The sequence below is a fragment of the Callorhinchus milii genome, unplaced genomic scaffold, assembly GCF_018977255.1.
Source record: "Callorhinchus milii isolate IMCB2004 unplaced genomic scaffold, IMCB_Cmil_1.0 Scaffold9, whole genome shotgun sequence".
Taxonomy (NCBI): Eukaryota; Metazoa; Chordata; class Chondrichthyes; order Chimaeriformes; family Callorhinchidae; genus Callorhinchus; species Callorhinchus milii.
The window spans coordinates 4,627,686-4,648,267 of record NW_024704750.1 but is presented as its reverse complement, the minus strand read 5'-3'; the positions used below and the strand labels follow the sequence as shown (position 1 = coordinate 4,648,267).

The 20,582-nt window shown below is 45.0% G+C and overlaps 1 protein-coding gene across 1 annotated transcript in view; it reads left to right on the top strand.

Annotated features, from left to right (window-relative positions):
• Positions 1–2,105: 2,105 nt before the first annotated feature.
• mdga2a (MAM domain containing glycosylphosphatidylinositol anchor 2a) overlaps positions 2,106–20,582 on the top strand; it is a gene marked incomplete at its 5' end in the record, with an annotated part of 236,384 nt that continues 217,907 nt past the window's right edge. The window contains one exon of the mRNA XM_042338106.1: positions 2,106–2,262. Within this exon, the coding sequence (XP_042194040.1) occupies positions 2,106–2,262 (157 nt within the window). The remainder of the gene's footprint in view (positions 2,263–20,582) is intronic.

Genomic DNA, 20,582 nt, shown 5'->3' with positions numbered 1-20,582 from the left:
CTGTGATTTAGTTCCCAGTCATTGCTGCTGTGGGAGATTTCCTTTTGGACGTCATTACCCACAGACACAGACACACACACACGTCCCGATCAGTGCATCACTCCTCTCTCTCTCTCTCTCTCTCTGTGATGTGGTCTTTCTGCTGAAATAAGACGCGTATTTGGAGAGGGTTTTTTGGGGGGAATCGGCTGTTTTGCTGCTCTACATCTCTCTCTCTCTCTCTCTCTGTGTATATATATATATAGACACACACACACACTCGGGTGTGGACGGTGAGACACGTTTCTGCAGCTGATGGAATGTTTGGGGAAACGCAGCGCCTCGGATGGGATGTGATGTGATGTCGGTGTTGGGGCTGAGCTGCAATCAAACGGATTTGTTAATCGCTCTCCCAGGAGCTGCGTGACTTACCCCTAATACCACCACAGCCGACAAGGAAGGAAGGAAGGCGAGAAAACACCCCCCACCTCCCAAACACCCCCTCCCCTCCAAACACCCCCTCCCCTCCAAACACCCCCACCCCTCCCCTCCAAACACCCCCACCCCTCCCTCCAAACACCCCCCACCCCTCCCCAAACCCCCCCTCCCCAAACACCCCCACCCCTCCCCTCCAAACAACCCCCACCCCTCCCCAAACCCCCCCTCCCCAAACACCCCCCCCCACCTCCCCAAACACCCCCCCCTCCCCAAACACCCCCTCCCCTCCAAACACCCCCCACCCCTCCCCTCCAAACACCCCCCCCACCTCCCAAACCCCCCCTCCCCAACACCCCCCCCTCCCCAAACACCCCCCCCTCCCAAACCCCCCTCCCCAAACCCCCCTCCCCTCCAAACACCCCCCCCACCTCCCCAAACACCCCCCCTCCCCAAACACCCCCCCCACCTCCCCAAACACCCCCCCTCCCCAAACACCCCCTCCCTCCCCAAACACCCCCTCCCCAAACCCCCCTCCCCAAACCCCCCTCCCCAAACACCCCCCCCCACCTCCCCAAACACCCCCCCCTCCCAAACACCCCCCTCCCTCCAAACACCCCCCACCCCCCCACCCCCAAACACCCCTCCCCAAACACCCCCCCCCTCCCCAAACACCCCCCCACCCCCCACCCCCCCAAACACCCCCCCCAAATACCCCTCCCCTCCAACACCCCCCCCCACCTCCCCAAACACCCCTCCCACCTCCCCAAACACCCCCCCCACCTCCCCAAACACCCCCCCCCCACCTCCCCAAACACCCCCCCTCCCCAAACACCCCCCCCACCTCCCCAACACCCCCCTCCCCAAACACCCCCCCTCCCAAACCCCCCCCCCCTCCAAACACCCCCACCCTCCCCTCCAAACACCCCCACCTCCAAACCCCCCCTTTCCCCAAACACCCCCCCTCCCCAAACACCCCCCCTCCCCTCCAAACACCCCCACCCCTCCCCTCCAAACACCCCCCCCTCCCCAAACACCCCCTCCCCAAACACCCCCCCCCTCCCCTCCAAACACCCCCCCCCTCCAAACACCCCCCCCTCCAAACACCCCCCCTCCCCTCCAAACACCCCCCCCTCCCAAACACCCCCCCTCCCCAAACACCCCCCCCCTCCAAACACCCCCCCCTCCCCAAACACCCCCCCCTCCCCTCCAAACACCCCCCATCCTCTCTCTCTCTTTGCAGTGCCTCTTTAACACACACACACACACACAGAGCTCAGTGTGTTTCATGGGCATTGCCCCCACAAAGTGACAGACAGACACCAGCCACGGCTTTGCCATCGCCTCTCTCTCTCTCTCTCTCCCTCTCTCTCTCCCTCCCTCCCTCTCCTTTTTTTTCCCCTCTTCCCTTCTTCTCCCTTAAACGCTGCTGTGCGTTGAAACACCAGAACACATCTCGTCTCTGCGTTTGAATTCATCGATTGGAAGTCTCTCTCTCTGTGTGTGTGTGTGTGAGTGAGTGAGTGTGTGTGGGATCGCTCTGGTGGGGTTCAGGAGTGGATTGGGATTTCTTTCTCTCCATCACCACCACCACCACTCTCCTCCTCTCCCCTCTCCCTCTCCCTCTCTCTCTGGTGGCGATCCAGGGTACCCAGAGGGTTGGAAATTACTGAGACTCCCCCCACACCCCACACACACCGACCAGTCGACCAAAGGCATCTGGAACCAGGAACACAGCGCTCTCGCAAACTGGATATGTTAACACTAACGTGAAGATGGATTTGGCTCATCTCGTCCTGTGGCTCCTCACAGTTCTTGTAGAAGGCATTGCCGGCCAAGGGGTCTATGGTAAGTTAAGTCCAAATGAATTGCAATCAATCAATCAATCAATCAATCAATTAATCAATCATTTTTCTTTTTCGATTTTAAAGTGATTTTTAATATGACTCTCTCTCTCTCTCTCTCTCTCTCTCTCCATATGTATGTGTGTATTTATGCATTTATAAAATGGGACATTTTTTTTTGCGTTCAAAAGCACAAACAAATGCACATTTACTGAGAACACAAAGGTGGTCGAGCGAGTGGATGCGGGACTGGTGCATTCGTGTGTGTGTGTGAGTGTTTTTTTAACAAAAAAATGTATTTGTATCATTTTTTTCAAAGAAAAAAAATAATAAATCTTGCGTTCTCCCCCCACACCCCCCACACCCCCCCACCCCACACCCCCACCTGCAATTTATCCGCAAATAGGCTGCAAAATGCAAAATATCCAGAACTCCTATTGCATTCTTAATCCGAACTGTCTCTCTCTCTCTGTGTGTGTGTGTGTGTGTGTGTGTTAGTGAAGTGCAGGACATAATATGCATTTATATAATCCCCACTCGTTGCACTCGTTCTCAGAGATCTTTAAGGTGGTAATCGTGTCGTGTCGTGTGTGTGTTTTTTTGGGGGACACTTCCCAACGCTGCACATTCTGCATTGCAAACCGTAAAGGGACGCCCTTAAACTCGTCTGTTCCCTGTCGGTATGTTTGGGGCACGACCCGCACTCCGCTGTGCTCGGCGGTGTGAACGGCAGCGGGTGTGAGAGGCGGAGGGAGTGGGACAGTCCAGGTGAGGGCTGACAGGTGAAGTGCATCAGGAGCGGAAAGTTTACCCCAGTGGGTGTGGGTGTGTGTGTGCGTGTCTCTGTGTGTGTGGGTGTGTGTGTCTCTGTGTGTGTGTGTGTGTGTGGGGGGGTGTGTGGGTGTGTGTGTCTGTGTGTGTGTGGGGTGTGTGTGTGTGTGTGTGTGTGTCTGTGTGTGTGTGTCTCTGTGTGTGTGAGGTGTGTGTCTGTCTCTGTGTGTGTGTGTGTGTCTGTGTGTGTGTGTGTGTGTGTCTCTGTGTGTGGGTGTCTGTGTCTCTGTGTGTGTGGGGTGTGTGTCTGTCTCTGTGTGTGTGTGTGTGTGTCTCTGTGTGTGGGTGTCTGTGTCTCTGTGTGTGTGGGGTGTGTGTGTGTGTGTGTGTGTGTGTGTGGGGGGTGTGTGTGGGGTAAAATTGAGGGTTTGGTAACTGTCTGTGTGTGTGATCTTTTCCCCCAGACATTCATTTGTCTCGAAAGCTAATCCGACCCCTGATATGAAAGCCTCTCTGGGGAGAGAGATACTGACATCTGTAGCTCTTTAAGAGAGGGTGAAAGCAATTAATTCGAGTCCGCAGGTTCATTGCTGCTGTTGCTTTGGCATTGACTGGTCCAAATGGAGAGGGATATATCATATATATATATATATATGTATACATAGTATATGCATAAAGCAATTAGGATGTGATATTTCTCCACGTCACCCTTCTTTAATAAAGACTGACTGATTGAATCTGCCCATCGATCTCTTCCACCCACAGCCCCTGTACCGTAGCCCCAGTCTTTAAGACTGAATGACCCAACTGTACATTTGCGATTAGCTGCACAGTGGGTTAGATTGCAAAATAAAAATTTCCACCAAGCAAGACTTTTGGCACCAACAGAGAAAAAAACAGCCTCAAATTGCTGTGCCTTTAGTCGTGCAATGTTGTACTAAAACAACCCCCCCCCCCCCCCCCTGCAAATCACTTTAATGAATGCAATGCTCTTTTATTTATACTGTCGATATGTCTTTACTGGTTGATCTGCTGTTGGGCTAATACTGGTTCTGCACAGATGAACCAGGTGAGTTGGGTTGAGTGGAAGGTTGCTCCTGTATGTTGTGCCCACGCTTAGAAACCGCCTCTCATGTGTTGCAGAAGTACTGCACTCCCTCTATTTTCTGCTGAGCGAAATACAACCCTTCCATCATAATAATGTCAACATCCACCCAAACTAACCTCGACTCCAAATCCCTGGACGTGAAAGGCTCTAATGCAAATGCAAAGTATTGGTGTTGTTGCTGTTTATTTGCAGAAACTAGATGATTTTTTTTTTTTTTACAGATGTATTATTGGAAGTGAGGAAGTCAAGTCATTGGCCAGGCAAGGGTGGTGGGTTTGGTTGGGAGGCATCTGTCTGGGTCTGAAACGGTCCAAAGCCTGGGTTTGGCTGTTGGGAATCCAGGGAGCAATTTTCTCTTCAGTGTTTGGTATTCTGAGTTCAATTTCCTGACCAAAACTGTGGTGTGATTTTTTTTTTCCACCCAACATCTCCCTCCCCCCCACCCCAACACTCAGCTGGGCAATGAGATACCCTCTATGAAGTGTTAATGTCACTGCTGCTATTGACATGCCTTGTCCACCCATCCCACCCAGTGATCAATCAATATGGATGGGGTGGGGGGGGGAAAGGATCAAACATTTTAGATGCACATAGAAAAGAACATGCTTGTAAGTTTTTTTTTGACTGCAGTTCCTGCAAATTTTGTTTTGCTTTAGAGCAAGGATCAAAATAGCTCAATGAATCCGGTTTTTTGTTTTAGTACAAAATAGGAAGGGGGGAGAAAGACACTGAAGATGACGGTTGCTGCCCAGCAATATTATATACTGATCTTGCATTTTAAATGCAAACCCATTGCTGTTTGAGTGAGTATCTAGAAATGCCCGGATAGGGGCAGACATTTGCAATAAACCATCAGTCTGTGTGTGTGAGCTGTACTGCATTTCTGCTCTGTACTATCTTTTAACCAGCACTGCAGATGCTTGGAAAATCCACGTGATTTTTTTTTGGGGGAGGGCTGTGTGGGAGAAGAAGGATTGAACACTACCCCCCCCCCCCCACCACCTTGCCAGACTAAACTATCTTCTCCAAATACTGTACTGTAATTCTGAACATCATTCGTAGAAGTATTCCAATCTGGAAACCACTTTAAAGAAAAACTGTTCCTTAGTGATATACTTTTACCACAGTTTTTTTTAACGAGACTGACTGTAATGACATAATGATACATTGGGGTGAATTAAATGTAGTCATTGTAATTTGTGTGTACAGTTTACATTAAAAACAGTCACTACACATCAAAGTAACTGTGCGAGATACACTTTGAGATGTTTTAACTCAGTGAGGTGCTATGTATAAGGCATGTACTGTGTTATTATTTAGTTTTACTTTGGAGACGAGTTCTGTCGAGGAACCAATGTTATAATTTGTAAATTGCAAGCAACATCAGGAGATGATTAGGCTTTGTACCATATGACAAATGTGAGCCTTTTTGCATGACGGTAGCAAGGCAGCGTCAAGTTGTAATTTCTTTTTATGGAACTGTCAAGTGCAGAAGCACGAACTGTAGCAAAATAGGTAATTGACTAAGAAATGATAAACGGTATCTTCTTGAAAGGGTGAAAAAAAGTCAAACACTGGTGAATTAGCATCGAACTGTTTCATTTTGCACACTCCACTGTATTTTCACTTGTTAATGATCCGTTACTTATTTTACATTTAGTTCTCGTTTCCACATTAGCAGCGTTGTAAAACCTGCAACTTCATGTCGTCTTGTTTGTAGGGTCTGTCTGGTGCACGCACTGTTGTTCACTCAGTGGACTATGGCCACTGGGTGCTCAGTCTTGCAATTGTTTTGGCCTCTGCGGGTAATAAATCATCTCGACAAGTCAGGGGCCTAAGTTGGGACTTCTTATGGGCCTTCAGCAATCGAGACTGAATAGTAGTGCCATTCAGGTTTTCAATGCCTCACTCAGTCTGCTCAATATTATAGAGAATTGAGCATTATTGGGAATCATCATTTCTGTCCCATCACAATCCTTGCCCTTGTAAATATGTGAATGAGCCACGCGTTTCATATAATCCCCTGCAGCAGAACAAAGTCTGCTCAATAATGGCTTCTCTATGTGCAAATGCAAGGCAGTGGGGGCATTAAACAATGAATGACATAGGGCCCAGTAACTCATGATCAGGCCCTGGTATAAACGAAGCAGTGGCTCACCTGGTCGAGTGACTTATTTATACCACATATGGGCTGAAAGATGCAAGCTTACTAGTTCTTTTCAGAAAATGTTAGTCATTCTCTCAGTTTAAGCGTGTTTATTGAAGCGGAGGCGGGTTAATGTGTGTAACATTTGTATTCTGCCTTGGCACGGTTCTCACTGCTTTTGGATGCTCCAGTATGTCATTGTGTTGCTGTGTGTTGCATTATATTCATATGGAGGAGAGCAGAGAAGCAGTGTGTGTTCATTATTAGTGTTTAGGCCTTGAGTTTATACTGCTGTGGGAGATCGACAAGGTGATGTGCGAAAAGACTTGAAAGAAACTGCAAGTGCTGGAGATCTGAAATAAACCCCAAAATGCTGGAAATACACAGCAGGTCGATCAACATATAAAAGAGAGAGACAGGTTAAGATTTAGGGTGAAGACCCTTCATCAGAAAGATTCATTAAGTATTTTTTGGCAGTTAGTGTGATTGAAGGGTCTTGTGGGCAGCAAGAGTGAGATTGTATGGTTGGCTATTAAAGTATCTGTATGATTATATCGGAAACTTCTGCTGTAAGGATGAAATGTCTGCAAAAAAAGAGGGAAAAATCCCTGGGCTACTGGCTTTGTCATGAGCTATATTAAAAAAACCTAATTGCCTTCAATTCCTTCTCCCATTTTTTAAAAAAGAACACGTTGTGTGTTGTATCTGTGACTCTGTGCTAAAAAGGATTGGTATGAAAGACACAATCTTCAAAGTGTGCAGGTGTGAGCCAATTACAGGGCTATCTTTCCCAAGCAAATGAAGAAATGTAGGAAAGATAAGGGGTCTTTTCTTGGTGGCTTGACTAGCAATTCCCCAGGTTTTTAAAAATAACTGGTCATTCACTTCATGACTGTTTGTGAGATGTCGCTGAGTGCAAATTGATTGTGTGCCGTGTTCACCTACAAATACACAGTCATTACACGTAACATAAACATTCCCGTGAAGTGCTTTGAGACATTTTGACATAATAAGGTGCAATATCAAACAGGGATTATTGTTCATTGTTACATAAATAGCTGCAATAGACTTAAATTCTAATTTGAACAAGCCAGAGCTTATTCCAAAGACTGTTTTACAGTCATCCTGTGATACTTGATATGGTGCAGACTAGTAATGTTAGTTATTAAGTGTAACTGTTACCTGTTGTGTGAATAGAAAACATAATGGAAAATAGTGGGATGCTGTACTGACCATTGAGTCAATACACGGGTAATGATGTTAGGCAGCTATGCTGATTCACAGAATAAACCGATCAGTCTCTTCCTCTATTGTCCACTTTCCAGCCCTTTCACGTCTAATGACTTGGATTTTAGAGTTGAGCACCCTTAATTGTCACAAATTAGTCACATTGCTGTTTTGGCTCAATCATCCTTTGTCTGTTCCAACCCTTGCATTTTACTTGGATAGTTCAAACTTAAAAGGAAGGTGTTTACTGCTCCGAGGCTTTGTGCTACAGCACTTGATGCACCATTGCTCACTGCTATTTCAATGTACAGTGAAATGATAGGCTTTATAAGGATAGGAGGAGGCCATTCAGCCCATGGAGTCTGTTCCCAGGTTGATAATGATGGCCAATGCAATATTTTAGACGTCTTTGTATGAACTGCATGAAATTAAAGTAGAAACTGTTTCGGGATCCATACAGGGAAGATATTGTTGTGACCCGAACTGCTACTGTTGTTTATAGCAACTTATTTTATATACGTCTAGGCCACTGTTAAGCACTCTGCAAAGCTACCCCATGTGAAGTTATTTTTGTTGTTGTGATGGAAAGTATAACCAATAAATGTTATCATGGAATAGAAATGACAGTTCAACTGTAAATTTTTACATGGACTTTACCTCAGCTTTGTACAACCTTCAATTCAGTCCTCCCCTCCCCCCAAAAAGTTATTAATATTGGAAAGATTTGGGCTTTGAGAATTTCTGATTCTAACAGATGGTGTGAGGATTGCATAATTCCTTGGTTATATCCACAAACAAATGCTAGAAGAAAAAAACTTCTTTCATAAGGAATGCTAAACGCTTTATGATTCAATGCACATTTTCTACAAATCCTGGTCCAAATCTAAAAATACATCTGCTTCATAGGCTCAGCTTGGTCTCCAGGCTCCTGATTCCTAGACATCTGGGTTGTATATATTAAACGTGACATTAGTGTGCCACAGCTTACCAAAAAAAAATCAGAATTAATTAAAATAAACTGTTTCATTCATTAAAACTGATGGTGTCTCCCATCTCTCCATTCTTGTCCTGTAGGGTAGTAGTTAGCGCACTCACCTCACAAGCGAGAGGACCCAGGTTCAATTCCCAGGTCGGGCGAAAACTTAGGCAAGTTCCTTTTCTCTACATGCCTCTGTTTACCTTGCAGTTAGTTGATTGTTGGATCGCTTTTCGGGGGTAACAATTCCTCCCCCCAAAAAAGTTGGTCACTGCATCTACGGCTGTTTGTGGGATATTGTTATGTGCCTTTGGCTGCTGTGTTTTGCCCAGAAACATAAACAGTCAATCCACTTTAGAATATATCCTGTGAAGTACTTTGAGACATTTCAATGCTGTGATAATGCGCTATATCAAATGTAAGGATTATTATTGTTATTATTTGGAGCAGTTTGTTTGACTTGAGTAATCTGGTGATGTGGTCTCGGCACTGTTTGTTTTGGATGCTACGTTTAGTGATTTGGGGGCTGTATCCTCATAAGTAACTTGGATAATTATGAAGTACTCTGGCATTATATTAATGTAAGTTTGAACTATAGATATAAAATTGTACTACTTATAAGTGCACAAGAAATTTGTTAAATAAGGCGTGTGGAGCAGAATTACCTCTTCAGCCTTTTTATATTCATTTCTTTAAATACTCTCCCTGTATATCTTCTGCTGTTGCACTGATAGAATTGCCCGCTCTCTGAGGAGAATGTGCTCTCTGTGTATGTATGCAGTGTCTGCCACTTTGACTCTCTCCCTGAAGTTTGAAGTATAGATTATTATTATTATAGCAAGAAACACATGCAGTGCCATTGGGTTTTCGTGCATATATCACTTTAGAGCTAATAAAAATGGGAGCCGGTAAAGCAAATTTCCCCTGCAATATACACAGTTGCTACATGCTACACTTTACAGTAAATCCTGTGAAGTGAATCCTTTGAGATATCCTCCCAACGTGAAAGGCGCATTCTCGAATGCATCATTATATGGTGGAAGTAACCAAGCAAGGAGCTATTCTGGCTCCATTTAACCTCAAAAAGATGTTCTTGCGGTTGAGACAAAGCACAAGAGCTTGGTGGCTGGAGATCCTTTTCTTGCTTCAAATGTATATTTTTATTCAGTATAAGAGTCTTACAGTGAGAGTATGTTAATGTAGCCAGACTGAGAAGTTGATAATTGTACAGCTTGAGTTGACATTTTTGTAACTTTTATGTTAAAAAACCAGATTGTATCACAGAATCCTCAAAAATAATCCTTAAAAGTGGCTTGTTTAGAAGCTAGTGATTGATGGAAATGTTGACTTCATACCTGCCTTATTTGCTAAGCAATGACCTTTCCAGTTGTTTCAGATTGCACACTTGCCATTAGTTTAGTGAAAAAAGTAGCATCCAAGACTGCTCATACATATTATCACACAGGCCAGATTGCTTGTGATGCATTGTGCCTTGAGAATCTACTGACAGTATGGTAATAGTCCGTACAAAATAACCCGCCATTTGATTTTCTGTGTAAAATGGTCAAGGTGCCCTTTCGCAGTCTTTAATCTAGGCAAACGACTAACTTTTACGTATGGCAATGAGCCATATCCATTTTGAGAAGTTACATATTTGCATGCATCTTTTATTATGCATAGTATATTGCTGCAAATTAAGCAGGGCTTAAGGAAATTCACTGAAGTGATGAATATGGCTGAGGTGGAATAGAAGCATGTCTCACTGAGTTAATAATTGCATGGTCTTGCTCTGCTGACCGTGTTTATTCATTAAAATATCCTTAATTTTCTTGAAGTTTGAATTATTGAAGTAGAATAGAAATGCAGTAGAGAGAGAGGTTTATTTTGTGTTGAAAGACAGGTAAAAGGGAGTTGCTTTTTATATCCATTGAAATGAATTAATACTTAAACTAGTGGTTTCAAAAAATTATAGTATCTGGATAGTTTTAATTTTGAAACTAATTTTTTTTTAGAACTGTAGAAAGAAAGCTGCAAAGTTAAGATTGCATTCGACAGTTTGCCAATTCCGTCACTCTCTGAATTGCTCAATAGAGTAAATCTAGACCCGGGTGAATTTTCTCCCCAATAGCATTGGGTACAAAGGACGCTTTCAAATCCAGATATTACCTTGGCCAAGCTCCAACTGATTGAATGTTACGCAACTCAGTTTCACGTGTAGAAATGTTTTAACTGTTGTCGCTTTTTTTTAAAAAAAAGCATCGTTGATGAATTAATTTGAAACTGATTCCAATATGGAATGTAAGTACTCTACAAAAAAATCAGGGGGAGTTACTGGGGTGGAAGCAGTTTCAGGGTAATTTGCGGTTTAGATGTCCCAGAGAGCACCATTAAGGAATACCTTTTTTTCAAAATAAATGCTGGTACATCACATGCGAGACCGGTTCACAAGCTTTTCTTGCAGAAAATCCTCAGACCACGTGGTTCCAGAGATTCAGAAATCCAAGGCACATCAAATTGGAGGTGTTAAAGGATAAAGCCATGCAGTGAATGCTTTCATACAAGAATGTGCAATCTTATCATTTGAAGAAAATAGAGGAACATATTCTAACTCTGCAACCATAGCAATAGGTTTTAGAAATCTGCTGTCACTGGAATGCGCTTCTCCACAGGCTTAGTGTGAAACGAGTCCTGCTGCTTGCTAAATTAAGAGTTGAACGGTGGAAGAAATCGTGCTGTTTGCTGATGAGGGCACTGGGCAGCACTGTGCCATGAGGGCTGTCAGAGGAGAAGATGGAGGTTTGAAGGGACTTTGTGACTTACAGAAAACCAGTCTCTGAGGGATTTGCAAGCTCCATGACTGCGTATGCCAGGATGTTCCTGAGGTCAATTCCACCAATTTTCTGTTCGACATAATACATTTTTGAACAAAATATATTTTAACATAAAAATGACAATTCCTAGCTTGATTGGTAGTTCATTCCGCAGTCATGTACAGAAGTACAATTTGTTTCCTGCCTAAATTCTTTTAGCCCTCGTCTGCTGAAGGTGGGGACTGGTGTTAGGGTCTGGCTCTATGGGCTCAGAGGCTGACTGCCCTTCATATCTCAGCTTATATATATATATATATTGTGAGGCAATCTGACTGTCGAATCCCTTCTCCTCCACAAGTCCACAAGTACGCAGTCCCAAAAGGATTGAGACTAGGTATCATGGAGAAGAAGCTCATTTTCCTCTCTACTGTATAACTCATAATTGCTGAATCCAAATGTGATGTCCCTATGGCTGTTTCTGTTGATCTTAGCTTCATTCAGCATCAACCAGGCAAGTACATGCTTTGTACCGTAGCACTCAGCAAACACTCATAATGCAGCTTTGTACATAGCCATTGGAGACGGAATTGACTGTTTTTAAAAGTTGATGAGATTGGCAGGTGTTACATAGTTAAACATACTATTTATAGATAATTGATGTGATTGAGCCAGATACTGTACTGACAGCACAGTCAGACTGTATAGACAGGACTGAATGCCGTTTGTTATTGCTATTGTTGACTATTCAAACTGAAAATCTGTGTATGGCACGAGTAGTCATATCCCACAGCCATGCAGTCTGTCACCATGGAAACGGGCACAGCTTTATATGACTTTCAAGTTGCAGAAAACTCTGGGTTCTAAGCACTTTGAAAAGATATTGAACCGACAGGAAATGTGCAGGCTTCAAAACACGGAAAAGCTTTCATATTGTGACAGCATGATGTGAAGGGACCATATTGCAGTGATTAATGAGGCAGAGATCAATTTTATTTAAAGCCGGTTGATTGCAGGGTAAAGTGTAGTGAGTCAAGGTACAATACCTATCAATTTAGTCTTTTCTGTGGAGACGGGATGATTCCCATGCGATTTGACAGACGCTGTCGTATCAGAATTAGTGCTGTCTAGGCATCGTAGGAATAGTCCTGATTCATTGCATCAAATTAGTGGGGTAAGGAAGTGGGCAAGGTGCAGTCGTTTGAAAAATGGCTGGAATTAGAACTGAACTTGACGGTGTAAATTTATGCTCTGGTATGTATTGCAACTCATTGCCCGAGGATAATGATTAATACTTGCATTTGATATACCACCCTTCACATCGGGTGATGTCTCAAAGAGCTGCATGGGTTTTAATTTTAGTTAGCGGAGTGCTTGACACACGTGGAAACCCGTCACCGTGGTTAAGAGTATCAAAACCAGATTGAGAGTTTCCACGTATGCCACTTACACTTGGAAATTCCTGAGTCTGGAATAAAATCCCCACTCTCTCCCCCCAGAGTTAAGTACCCTGCATACCTAATTCCAGATAATATTAGGCGCAGGTTAGCGAAAGCTAAGGCTTGGGACCCCAGTGTGTGTGCTTCCTGCTGATTTTCAGATTAGGATCACCCGACCTGTTGATATATTGTGAAGTGTAGTAACTGTGTACATTGTAGGCGAATATGGCATCCAATTTAAACACAACAGTACCCCACAAACAGCCACAAAGTGAATGACCAATGTTATTTGAGGCATTGTTAGCCAGGATAATGTCTAGATATTGGTAGATGGGATTCTTTCATAGCACAGCTATAACATCAAAATGGTCTCACAAAATGTACAGTTCAGTACAGTTAAACAAACAGTAGTCCTGTTTGGTGAGAATGCAGCAGCCATTTTGTGCACAAGAAGGTGTTGCAATAACAGCCATGAGGGGAATGAACACATTGATCTGGAGGATTGTTAGGCAGGACACCAGGAGAAATGCCTTCCACTTTTTGTACAGTGTCACAAGATCTTTAACATCCACTTGAACAGGTGGGCAGGGCTGCAATGTAACGTCTCTTCTGATGTCTGATGCTAGTCTGTCAAATCTCATGAAATCATTTACGTCTCCACCGAAAAGACTAAATTGACTGATATTGTACCTCGACTCACCACACTTTACCCTGCGATCAATCCTGCTTTAATTACAATTGATCTCTGCCTTATTAATCACTGCATTATGGTCCCTTCACATCATGCTGTCACAACAATAATTATAATAATATAATAATCCTTGCACATGATGTAGAGCCTTATCACATCTTCGAGACATCTCAAAGAGCTTCAGAGTATACTGTAAAGTGAATTGACTGTATTTTTGTGGGTGAAACGCAGCAGCCAATATGACAAATCCAGAGTAAATATTGGGGAAACAAAAGGCGATGTAGTCTCGAGCTGATCTATTGTCATTGTTTTAACTGCAGACATTGAAATCAAATAAATAATTATTAAGGATAGTTTTGCTAGTCTTTACTATTCATCACAGCCACTGACAAATCTCCTCAACTGCAGGATGGATATTGCCCTATCAATAGAGAAAAAAAAACATTTTCAGTATTTATTTGCACCCAACACGCTCATTGCTAATGGCAGGAGTGAGTAATTGTAATGGAAAACAATCTGAGATGCATTTTAATCTGACCCAACAATTCAGCTGCCCACAGATGCAGAAGCCGATTCACTCTGAAGTCAATCTTGTGCTGACTGATTAAACATTCTGTTGAGAATCGAAATGATTAATTGGAACATTAAAGCAGTATTAAAAAGTACAGCTTCTCGTTTCTGGGAACATTTACCGATCTGCTCAAGAACAGGTTTGCTGAGTTCGACCATTCAATTCTTATCCTGCTCACTGTTCAACAGTTCAGCGAGGAGCACAGTTCGTTTCCACAGCACATTTGAAGTATTAAACTTCAGAAATACATTACAGTGTTTGCTTTGTTTCTGAAATGGCTTTGGCTTCTGTAGAAAAACAATCTGGATAGCCAGCTTTTAATCGCTGTGGATGGTAAAGCTGTGTTCATACTGACTGGCGCCCTGGCAAAAAGATGTACATCTCTAAATGTTAAATGTTCTATGAAATAAAATGTTATAATTTAATGGGTAACCATGGAGCAAAGAGAAAGCTGTGGCTGTGATTTGATTGAAACACCTGTTAGATGGACACAGCTTCACTTTAGTTACCTGAATCATTGTGATTGACTCAAAGCCAATTATCTTATTGGTTATTTATTTTCCAAATGAGCCTGTTTTCCTCCTCGTCTCTCAGAAGCACTGACTTATTCTCGGGTGAGGTTCCAATGGTAGTGAGTGACACTAGCCTATTGTATGATGGGCAAGAGGAGCACACATTAGAAACTGTTACCAATATTCATGAGAGTGATCGTTAAAGATTCCTGGACACTATTCAGAGAGAGGAATTTCTCCTGGTCAACAACCCTCTAGATAAGATCAATCATTCATCCCCAGAGTCTGTTTGAGGGACTTCGTTGTCCTCCTGTTGTCCCCTCCGCTTCACCATCAGCAGTCGTGCTTTCAGCCACTAATGCCTTGAAACTTTGAAACTATCTTCTTCAATCCCTCTGCTTGCCCCTCCTTCTCCATTTTCAAATCACCCCTGAAGACCTGCTTCTTCGATCGTGCTTACAGTCACCTCCTCCTTCCCCACCCCAAGTCGCTGTCAGGCTCCGGTACTGTTTAGCGCTCAGATGTTGCCTTGCGTGAAGCAAGTTGTTGCTATTTGATCTTTCCGTGAATTTGGCTCCCCCACACTCCACAATAATTTCCTATCAAGCGCTTTGCAACATGTCAGTATTATGAGTGTTGTATCAAATGCAATGTCATTGTAATTATTGTAATGTCATGTCACCCTAATTTGTCCTCATGAAATCCAAATGTGTACGTTGTTCTGTAGACTGTTTTGTGTAGCATTTGCCAGAGTGCCCCAAGTCTTGCCATTGAACACAGCTCAGGCTTCACATTTGTTTCAAAGAGCCGTACATCGCTGATTGGCCTTGGATCTGTAAAATATAATGAGCCAAGCTATGGAGTGTTGGGCAGAGTTCACGGCCCTCGGAGGGGCTGCTGCCAATCTCCCAGACACTTGCCGCCTGCATTTCAAGCCCAGCATATGGTTAGGAGAGTTTGTGATTGATTGGAAAAATAACTAGTGATGCACAGAGGTATCTGTGAATTTCAGGTGCAATCACTCCAGCAGATTGAGGTTACCATAGGCTATGCATAAGAAAATCATTTAAAGGTAATCACATTTGTTATTTAGCTGTGGAATGGATGTACAGTTAACTTTGGATCTAAATCTGGCACCTGCTCACTATTCCGTTCTTCGCACCAAACACGAAGCTACTGAAACAGACAATTGAGTTGACATTTCAACTACGTTCACTAACCCACTGTTACGGGCACATTGGCTGATCAATTGCAATATGTCTTCCAGTAAGCAAATGTGTTTCTTGAATCATCTTGCAAGTCGGTCAGTAGCCTGTGACATACAAATTGTAAGCACAGTAATAATGTGGCACGACTGTTCATATTGGGGTACCCAGCAAGTACTGTTAAACACTTTGGGATAACCTCCCGATGTGAAAGGTGCAACGATATCTAAATGTAAAATTGTGTTGTATTATAATAATAATAATAGCATTTGAAATAATGCCTGTTCGTGTCATTGAAACGTCTCAAAACGATTCGCAGAATATACTGTTAGGTGGATTGACCGTGTATTTCGTGGGTGAATGTGGCAGCCAGTTGTGCACAGCATTGCATAGAATATTTGATGGTGATACAGTATTGGCCTTCTGTAATGTGGCTGCTTTGACATCCTATGCCCTATTGAAATCAGTGGTTGAGGAAGGTCCAACTCAAAGGTATAGTCAGGGTTAATTTTGGTCAAATGTGAAAGACTGCAATGGGAAGTTTTCTAACTGAATTGATTGGAACTCATGATGCCTTTGAATGCCCAGGTATTGAACAGATTAGAGCAATTCCTCAGACATCATTCAGAAAAAGAAGAAAATAACTATAAATCCGTGATCTCCTCGTTTACTCATAAGATTATTTATTAATTGGATAAACTAATTACATGATATTACAGGATAGATTGATTCATGTGAGGTGTGCATTACTCTGTTTTGTCTACCAATTCATATTAATTTTGTGGAAACATTAGATTCATTGACTAGTTGGTTAGTAAGCTTCTCCAGTTTTGAACAAAAGATCATCAAATTTGCATGTTAGCACAAATCAAGCTTCTTTAAGCAATTTGCTATTCCTATTGAACTGCTTATTAGAAAGCCTTTGCAGACACCATTTTGAAAATATAAAGGGCCGTAACCAACCCACGAATGTGGCATTTTAGAATCTATTGCTTACAAATCGTTTCAATTCCTTAGACTCTTATCAAATTACACAGAAATGAACATTTCGGACTTGGCATCCCCAGTATAAATGCATTGCCTGACTGGAATTGACTTCTCATTTATGCTCATTGACTTGTATTGATAACAGCCATAGACCAGATGCTACCACCTCAAAAAGTATGAAGAGAGTCGATGCATTTTTGTCACATTGTCACTTTTGACGTGGCAGCTCCAGCCGCAAACCTTTCTCTCGTATGTCTGGAAGATTGGGTTATCTTGCTGAAGGCTCAGGGGCACAGTCAAATGCTTTGTAATGCTAAAGATTACTTTTTGTAGCATAGTCTGCTGTAATTCTCTTGTCAAATTACTGAAGAACATTGATTTGGGCAGGCAAGACACATTTTGTGGATGGCGGTGTACGTGCAAGATTTTTCCGGTCCCCCCCTTAACAGTTTCTTTAGTGCATTCACCTTTTCTGCCGTAGCTGATGTGATATCAATCAAACGTTGCCCACTGACTCAGAACTCTTTTGCTTGACCTGCATCCTACAAGTTTTAGAACATTGCACCAAAAGGCCCTGTCATGTGTGACAGAATTTTAGACAATGATGTTTACCAATAACCCAAATGCATTCATTGATTATATTTTTCCTAAAGACAAGGATACAGAGAGAGGGAGTTTTGCCGTCAGCGTACCATTTTAAGTAGGAAAGGATCTAATTGAATCATTATTCTGTTGATCTCTTTTCACATTTTTAAAACTTTATTTTAAAAAGACGGATTGCTTATTGTAAAGGTAAATGCTTGGAAGAAGTGACTGAGCCCATCAGAATGAGGGAGTTGAAATAACAACTGTTGACTCAAGTGTCCCAGGGAATTACTGTTATAATTCTTTATTTTTATCATTAAATGCTCTTATTGATATGGATGCAAATAATAGCTTACAGATTTTTGTAAATGGATTACAGTCGGTCCCGATGACCGCCTTGATGGACAAACCCGGTCCAAATTAAGAGCACATTGTACTTTCGATTGAACAACTTTCGTGGGAAAGATAATTGATCAGCCTCTATGAAATTCTGGTAGCTCCTCACAAAACAGAACACAACAACAACAACAAGATTCCATTTATAGAGCGCCTTTCACGTCAGGAGGACGTCCCAAGGCGCTGCACAGTTGGGTCATGACCCGAGCAGGGGGGAAATGGTCAGGGTGAGGGGAGGGAAGGGAGGGAGAGAGGAGGGGGAAATGGTCAGGGTGAGGGGAGGGAAGGGAGGGAGCGAGGAGGAGGAAGAGAGTCGAGAGGGGAGCTGAAGGCACGGTCAAAGAGAAAGGTTTTGAGACCGGCCTTGAAGGAGGAAAGGGAGGAAGCAAGGCGAAGGCACTGGGGGATGGAGTTCCAGAGCCTCGGGGCTGAGAGGCTGAAGGCCCGACCACCGATAGTAGGGCGGTTGGGGCGGGGGACGTGGAGCAGACCGGAGCCAGAGGAACGGAGGGTACGGGCAGGTAGGTAGGGGGATAGTAGGTTGGAGAGGTAGGAGGGAGCAAGGCCGTGAATGGCCTTGTAGGTGAGGATGAGGATCTTGAAATCAATCCTCTGGGGGATGGGGAGCCAGTGGAGGCGAGCGAGGGTGGGAGTGATGTGGTCGCGAAGCCTGGTGCGGGACAGTACACGAGCTGCAGAGTTCTGAATGACCTGCAGCTTGTGGAGGGAGGTGGCGGGAAGGCCGGCGAGGAGAGAGTTCCCATAGTCCAGCCTTGAGGTGACAAAGGCGTGAACCAGGGTTTCAGCAGCGTGAGGGGTGAGGTAGTGCCGTAATCTGGCGATATTCCGGAGGTGATGGAAGGCGGTGCCAGTTGTGGTGCGGATGTGAGGGAGAAAGGACAGCTCAGGGTCGAACAAAACGCCGAGGTTCCTGACTGGCTTTGAGAGGTGGAGAGTGCAGCCTTGGATGCTGATGGTGTCAGCGCCTGAGGTGCGGAGGCGCTGACGTGAGCCAATCAGGAGGGCCTCGGTTTTTCGCACGTTGAGCTGAAGAAAGTTGTCTCTCGTCCAGGACTCGATGTCGGACAGGCAGGCTGTCAGGACATCGGTGGTCGTGGAGTTGAGAGTAGAGGAGGAAAGGTAGAGTTGGGTGTCATCCGCATACATGTGGAAGTTAACCCCATGTTTGCGGATGATGTCACCAAGGGGGAGCATATAGAGGGTGAAGAGGAGGGGACCGAGGACAGAGCCCTGAGGGACACCACATGAGACAGTACGGGGGGTGGAGGAGAAGCCATTCGTTGAGACGAAGTGAAGACGGTGAGAAAGGTACGACCTAAACCATTCAAGGACAGTGCCTTGAAGGTTGAGGTGGGAGGACAAGCGGTGGAGTAGGATAGCGTGGTCGACCGTATCGAATGCTGCCGATAGGTCGAGGAGGACGAGGAGACAGAGGGAGCCCTGGTCACAGATGGTCAGGATATCATTGGTGACCTTGACCAGGGCAGTTTCTGTGCTATGAGCAGCACGGAAACCTGACTGAAGGGGTTCAAAAAGAGAATGGGTGGAGAGGAAAGAGCGCAGTTGGGAGGCGACAACTCTTTCCAAGACCTTGGAGAGAAAGGGGAGGTTGGAGATGGGCCGGTAGCTTGATAGCTGCGACGCATCAAGGGAGGGTTTTTTCAGGGTGGGCGTGATGATGGCAGTTTTTAATGGAATGGGGACAGAGCCAGAGGAGAGGGACAGGTTTATGATGTCAGTGATGTGTGGGGCAAGAAAATGGAGCTGGGAGATAAGGAGTGGAGTGGGGATGGGGTCAAGGGAGCAGGTGGTTGGTTTTAGGGATAGGATGAGTTCAGTGACAGAGGGTGGGGAAACGGGTACGAAGGTGTGTAGGGGAGGATGGGTAGGAGTCGGAGTGTGGGAGGGAAGGGGTGGGTGGTGGGTGGAAGTTGGAGGGGAAGTGACCGCGGAGCGGATTCCCTTGATCTTGGATTCAAGGAAATCCAGCATCTCCTCGCAGTGAAGGTTGGAGGAGATGACCTGCGCGGGGTGGCGGGGGGGACGGAGGAGTCGGGATGTGGTGGAAAACAGTAGCCTGGGGTTGTTCTTCGCCTCCAGGATTATCCTGGAGTAGAAGGACGACTTGGCCGAGGCTAGAGTGGAGCGGTAAATTTTGAGGAGGTCCAGCCAGATTTGTCGGTGGACCGTTAAGCCGGATTTGACAAAGGTGCGCTCAGCAGCCCGCACCTGGCATTTCAGTGAGCGGAGGTGGGTGGTGTACCAGGGGGAGGAGCGGGAGTAGGAGACAGTGCGGGAAGTGATGGGGGCAAGAGTATCGAGTGTGGAGGAGAGGATATTGTGGAGGAGGGAGAGAGGAGAAGAGGGGTCGGTGAGGGTTGAAGGCCAGAGGGAGAGGAGTTCAGAGGACTCCAAGGCATCGGTTAGGGATTGTGGGGGTAACTTCTTCCAAGGGCGGTAGAAGATGGTGGTGGGTCTGGTGGAGGTGGGGAGGGGGGTGGAGGTGGTGAAGGAGATGAAGTAGTGGTCGGAGATGGCCTTGTCGGTAATAGTGACATCCGAGACACTGAGGCCCCGGGTGATCACCAAATCGAGTGGGTGGCCGTGACTGTGAGTGGGGGAGTTTATGTGTAGGGAAAGGTTGAGTGAGGAGAGCAGGGAAGAGAAGTCTGTGGAGATGGAGCAGGAGGGGGTGAAGTGTAGGTTAAAGTCGCCCAGGATGATGAGGCGATCGGAGCAGAGGCAAAGAGATGTGAGGAGTGTTGAAATGTCAGAGATGAAGGTGGGAGAGGTTTTAGGGGGCCGGTAGAGGAGGAGGATTTTAAGGGAGAGGAATGAGGGGTGGGAGAGGGTGAGGTGCTCGAAGGAGGGGAAAGAGCCAG